General features: G+C 45.0%; 1 protein-coding gene across 1 annotated transcript; it reads right to left on the minus strand.

The window, feature by feature from the left end:
* Window positions 1-870: 870 nt before the first annotated feature.
* On the minus strand, window positions 871-6518 carry LOC113628963 (beta-defensin 130-like). Its single transcript, XM_027123021.1, has 2 exons — window positions 6461-6518; window positions 871-1052 (listed from the first exon to the last, which is right to left on the minus strand). The coding sequence occupies exons 1-2, from the start codon at window positions 6516-6518 to the stop codon at window positions 871-873; spliced, it is 240 nt and encodes a 79-aa protein (XP_026978822.1).

The following is a 6518-nucleotide window of genomic DNA, read 5'->3' on the forward strand; positions in this document are numbered from 1 at the left end:
TTGAGGACACAAAAAGCCTCGAACTTTGTTTGTGGAGTCATTTGGCCTCATTCAAAAGATTTTTTCCATCCTTGTGAAACTCGTGTCCTGTAATGTTCTTGCCCTCTTTCTTGCCCTTTCATTTTCTTAGCCATAAAGTACAGATGATCCAGAATTATTATTCTGGTGGAAATGATTCCAGCCAGAAAGTGGAATTATCTCGTGGCGAATTTGGAAAGAACTAGCAGGGCACGCTGAGTCCTCAGCGCTCTGTTGTCTCCCTGTGGGCCTCCTTGCAGGGAGCAGTTCTTGCATTTCATCCCCCCAGGGCCCGGGTGAAGTGGGTGGGGGAGACCAGCCTCAGCCAGTGCTGGCAGGACTGGGTTGGCAGCCAGCCTACTGCTGAGGTCACATAGCAGGACCATGTGATGAACAGACCTTGACTCACGCCAGCCAAGTAGGTCTCTCTTAATAACAGAAATAATTTTTGGTCAGAGTCAGATGAGGAAAAAGGTTGATATCCCCCTTTAGATAATCAAACACTACCTACTGCTATTTCATACCCTTATGATTTTTTTTTCACATTTTAAAATTTTATCTTTTTCTTTTTTAAGAAAGTCGTATTCTGTTTAAACATCTTTAAGGTGTGAGGTGCCTCTGTTATTTAGTTTAGTCTTGTAGTTCTTAAGAGGTTTGCACGTGCATCAAGAAGAAGTTCCCCAGGGATGAGTACGTGTAGAATTAGGACATTTATTTCCAGTCAAGGGAGAAAAGCAAGTTTAAGAGGAGTCTGTATAATTTATCCTCGGGTTCTGGAGTTCTGAGTCAAACAGTAGTCTGTGAAGTTCATCCATGTGTTCTAGAGTTCGAAGGGCTTACAGTTTGCTGTCATCAAGGAGATTTTGATTTGGGAACTGGCGTTGGATAGGGAAGAAGTACCCACCACCTTCTACAACATTTTTTTTGATCATTACATATACCAATGGTATCATCCGTGCTGGTGCATCCTCCATCTTTGCACACCCCTCGCAGAAGAATGCATTGTTTCTGTCCTGGAATAAGGCCAGTACTTGCTGCACAGAAAGAGATTTAACAGCCTCATTAATTCACCATCAAATTATTGGTAATGTACGTAAAGCAATAAATTTAGAGAAGAATGGCTTTGAGATAGAATACATGATATTACCTATATGAAAAAATCCCTTAGGCAAAAGAAGTGGCTTTTTGGAGGAGGGGTGCTAAGAGTGTGGGACTATACACACCTTAGAGAGGGCAGGCTGGTTTCTAGAAGCTTTTAGAGAGTTGTCCTTATCAAGGGCAGTACATGTTGAACCGTGTGGGGTGCTTTGTTGTCACCATGACTGGGGAGATGTCCTTGGCGTTGGTGGGTAAGGCTCAGGTTTGGTAGATTTCCCTCCTAGTGAGCTGTCCTGCTCCAAATGCCAGTAACACCTGCTCTGAGACAGACTACTTCAGCCGAAGTATCCACCCTCTACCGCCTCGCCCATGCTAACCTCTGCATCCCCATTTACAGCATCCTTATTGTATGGCACCTGTCCTCATTTCATCTCCTCTTGTGGAAAGTCTAGCCATGCTCCAGCTTTCACCTTGCCTAGTCCCCCCATGTCAGGACTGTGCAGGAACCGGATTTTCTGTGTTCTTCAGTGCCCGGTATATGCAGATGCATGGAGAGATTTTCTCTCAGAGCTGAAAGGTGCTTTTCCTTAAACACACCCATATGTTTTCCCCATGCACTGGGCTGCTGAAAAGCACGTAACTGAGGTGTGCCTCAGCACCGTTCCCTCGCACCCCAGCATCCCTCCTCTAGTGTTGCCAGCGCAGCCGAGGGTCCTTTTCCCTGTGGGTCATGGTGGCTGATACGTAACAGGACACTTCTGTTTGCGGCCAGCAACGGGGATTAGCTGGCTCCTGAACCGTCCTGTTAACTCACCTGTGTCCCGTTTTGTCTTTACTGTCCAATAATGTACTAACCCTGACTGGCTGGCTTCTTTGGTCCCTAACTTCTACCGCGTAACTGAGAGTTTGAACACTTTTGGGGTTCTGAATCTTTGGGGGGGCGGTATTTAAACCAGGCCCTCATTGTTACCTCACCGTCCCGTAGAAAAATACCCACAGCCATATACACCAATGCAGCCTCTTGTAACTGAATTTTCAGAACCTGTGCGAGTCTGTGTTCTCCGCCTGCTGCAGGATCTGACTCTCAGGCTAGCCGTCCGTGGGCTCGGGGCCTCGTCCGGCAAGAGAATGGCATGATGGGGAGCTGGTTAGCATCCTGTGGTGCTGCCTCTGCCCTGCCGGCTCTGGAGGCTGGAACGTCTGTCTTTCAGGGAGAGCGCCGAGGGTCCCGCCACTCTCGGGGACAGGGCTGAGGGTCTCACTGCTCTCGGGGAGAGAGCCGAGGGTGACCCCACCCCACGCCTGTCTACACAGAGTGCAGGCTCCATACGCAGCAGTGCAGCAGTCCTCTTACCAGCTGTCGGTCTCTCCCCCGATAACCTCAGCCACGCACTTAGTGTAACATTTGGTGAGACTTTCAGGTTTTCTAACGAAGCTAAAATCAAGGGTTTTTAATATCGGGCAAGGCAGAGTGAGAGGCAGAGTATGTTTCAAGGACGCATCTGGGTATAAACATAGAGGCGTCCCACGCGGTGCATCTCCACATGCCAAAGTAAGCTATCGTGACCTTTCCGTGTGGCTGCAATATATTCTCTTCCGAAAACACCTGGCCATTGAGAGTTTTTCCCTCCTGTGAAAGATTATAGGATCTTTGTTTAATCCATCCTCTTGGCATAACTGATTTGGGAGAAACCAAGGAGGACTGATCTGGAGGAAGGGGTCAGCATGACGCCTCCAAAGGGTTCTTGTCAGACTCGTGGGGAGCCCGACGCTGTTACCAGCCCCAGTAACCTCCTGCTCTTCACTTGTTCTTTCTTTCTTTCTTTTTTTTTTAACTGTGGTAAGAACGCTAAACGTGAGATCTCCACTCTGACATTTCTAAGTACACAGCATGGTACCATTATCCAGAGGCACAAGTCTGCCCAGCAGATCTCGAGAATTCCTTCATCTTGTAGAAGTGAAACTTTAAGCCCATCAGACGACAACTCCCCATTTCTCCCCTCCCCCAGCCCCTGGAAACTGCTGTTCTGTTCCAGGTTTCTACGAGTCTGACTATTTTTAGATGCCTCAGGTAAGGGCAATCATGCAGTCTTTATCTTCTTGGACTGGCTTATTTCACTTAGCATCATGTCCTCCAGATTCACCTTCCAGATTAGTCTTGAAGTAGAGTTTGTTGTGCCTCCTTGTCTACCTGCCCCACATCTATCATCCTGGACCCTGGTGGGTTTTGCCTGTGAATTGTGAGTCCTTCATACCATCAGTGATGCACTTTCCTCACCACCTTTGCTGGTTTTGTGTTATACTTTGGTATCCTACTTTAATGGAGTATGAATCATGGTGCCTAGAGGGTAGGAACTTCCTTTGGAATACTGAAGAAGGGACCTCATCCAAAGGACGACAGAGATTTCAGCCAGTGCATATTTTCAAGTCTTAACATGATCGTGACTTAGAGAATCCACCTAGATAGATCAGACTTACTTACCTTTGGACCACAGAAATGATCAGATTGAAAGGTTAGGAATTTTGATTTCCTAATTTCTCATGATTGTTACTGATACCGTTTATCTGTTTCCACACAGTTGCTGGTGGTTTCCCAGGCTTCATTCTATGTGTGTACCTCAAAGAGTGATTGCCTCAAGATTAGAAAAGAAGGAAGCTCCTCTAAACTTGAAACTCCTTCTGTGGCAGAACCAGGAAGAGAAACTCTGAAGAAAGAATAGTGGAGGTAGTGAAACAAAAGGAAAGACCTATGGGGCTCGTAGGCCGCCTAGAACCCGTAGATGTTCCTACTTTAGGCATAAAGCGAAACCCACCCCTGGTGATGGAGATACTCGTGGTCACCACTCCCGGCGCAAAGCTGGTAGCGTCGCCCTCGCTGCTCCCGAAGTGTCCCTGCAGATTGAGCCCTGGTGCCCTGCAGCTCTCGCCGTGGCCTGATTCCATGGGATGCTTGGCACATTTTCTGGTATTTTCTGGAACTAGCGCTCTCCTGCCGTGGCCTTCTTGCAGTTCCTTAAACACACAGTGGTTTCTTCTGCATCAGGGGCATTGCACCGGCTTCTTCCTCTGCCAGGAGTGTTGAGGTCTCCTTGCAAGGCGTTCATCAATGAACACTTATCTTCCCGTTTTCAGCTCAAAAGGCACGCCTCAATGCACTTTTCCCGGATGTTGCCGATTGACGATGACCGCATGTTTCAGGCACTCAGAATACTCTGTTCCTTTTCATTGTACTTATTAAAATGTATAACTTATAGACGCATTTGTAATCATTTGCCTAATGTCTGTCTTCTCTACTGAGGGAAGACAGTCTTCCTTTCATTTCCCATTGTATCTTGGGTATCTCACGTAGCCCATGGAAAGTGGCAGATGCTCAGTACACAGTTCTTACCATTGAATGCAGTTAAGTATTCTTTGACCGCACGCACATTTTCTGTCTCTTATTCCTTCTAGAACTTCTTGGCTCCAGCCTATTTTTAACTATTTGGCCACCCACTCCTGGATGTACAATTGTATTTATGGGTGTGCAGTCTTGTTATTACCATAGGAACTTCTCTAAACCTTAGGCCTAGATTTCTTGGAGTCCTGTTTTCCTGTCAGTTATTTCTGGCCTTTGCTCTAGGACAACCTTTTTCTTGAATTGTTTTGCACTCTGAACCACTGCCATATCACTTTCTCACTATAATGGTGACTTTTGGCTTGATCTTTACTTCCAGAAGTATCCCTCCTTAACCTTGAAAAAAAAAGGCCCATAACACGGTGCATGACTCTGGATGGAGACAGTCATTTATGTTGAGTTGAATTTAGCTTAGGTGGTGGAAAGCAAGCATGAGCAAAAAAAAAAATTCACTCAACAACCATGCACACATTATTATCTTGAACCAAGTGCTTTCAGCAGTCTGATTATCACCATTACATGATTTTAAGAACAAAGATCAGGAAAATCTAAAGACTAGTGTAAGTCATCCCAATAATAATGCCAGAATGTTAAGCCGATTCAACATGCCTACAACAGACACTGAAGAAAAAGGATTTAGAGGTAAGTGAAGTAACACGTTTCAAAGACATTGTAGCTTCCCAAAGAGGAAACTTGAAAATCTCCTTAGGTTCTTCAATGTCTAATTAGGGGACTTTGAGGTAAACAGCCTGACAGAAATTAGGGTTACCACTTTATGGGCATACCTACACCCTTAGATCGTTGGAAACAATGATGACCCAGATTAAAAATACTTGGTTCCAGCTGCAGTGTTGCCACTACCTATGTGACCTTAGTGAAATCATATTCTTTATGTGGACATGGATTCCCTTATCTGTAAAATTAAAGAATTAACCAATAAATTGCCTTCTAATTTTAAGTCATTAACATCATATAATTTTATATTAGCTGTCGCTACAAGTGTGTCTTCTTCTGACAGAATTGAGAGCCAGGTGAGAAGTACATGAACTCCTTTAAGAGGGGGCAGCTATACATCAGACAGATCCCAAGATATTCATAGATTAGGCAAAGATCAAACATTTCAACATACATAAATATCTTTGATTGTATTTGAAAGAATCTTATAGATGAATCAAGGAAGAGGGAGAGTTACCCAGACTTAATCTATGTTCAGTGAACACAGATGTTATTTTGAGGGATGTGAACATCCTGACATCAACAGTGGAGAAAACAATCTTAGTTTTTACAAGGATCTGAATGAATCAGCCTGAAAATGGCCATTTCCCTTTTCCCTGTAAGTCTACACTTTAATATTCCAACTTCTCCATCATGAGCACCAAGGGTGTAACTCAGGTTGTTAAAATGCTCCCTTCCTGTTTTGCGTTCTGCTTAAAATTTTGCCATTGACGCGCCGTCCCAAATCCACGCTTTTTCCAAATTCCTCTGCTCCCTATTAATAACTTGATATAATTCTCTTTTGTTGAGCTCTGTATTATGCGCCTAATTTCTACCATTCACAAATGTTCCCTCACCAACAGACTGCATCACTTCCATTCACTAACCAAGTCTGACCTGGTAGCCGCCATTTTCACTCCCCTTTTTGGAGGTGGGGGCCCTTGTAAAAGCTGCTCGGTTTGTATGCTGAGCCTGATGGCACATGTCAGAGCTGCTCCACTTCCACATCGGTTTGAGCCCCCTTTTCTAGTCATGGAGCTTTTGGAACTCATTTTCTGTTGGTGGAAATCCTTGTCCCGCTTCACAGTTTTGGCCTCATCAGTTCTAAGGAAGATGATCATGTTGGACTTTCGCATCCCTAAGACTGTGCATTAGGGTCTGAGATGGCCACAGTATAATGACGCATCCGAGTAGGTCTCCTAAGAAATCTGTCTCTACAGTTATTCACCGTCTTACCTTTTGGTATTATAGTCAAAGAGAGGAGGAGAACAGAAAGCAGTAAATGGAGTCTCAT

Source organism: Aethalodelphis obliquidens, unplaced genomic scaffold (assembly GCF_003676395.1).
Source record: "Aethalodelphis obliquidens isolate GAN/ISIS:26980383/991018 unplaced genomic scaffold, ASM367639v1 scaffold25, whole genome shotgun sequence".
Classification (NCBI taxonomy): domain Eukaryota; kingdom Metazoa; phylum Chordata; class Mammalia; order Artiodactyla; family Delphinidae; genus Aethalodelphis; species Aethalodelphis obliquidens.

What these genes read in the sequence shown, in the direction of transcription:
- LOC113628963 (XM_027123021.1), bottom strand. Translation starts at nt 6,518, where the DNA reads ATGAGACTCCATTTACTGCTTTCTGTTCTCCTCCTCTCTTTGACTATA. An exon ending in TTTGACTATAATACCAAAAG is followed by an intron (nt 1,053 to 6,460) that starts GTAAGACGGTGA and finishes CTTTCTGTGCAG; the next exon opens with CAAGTACTGGCCTTATTCCA.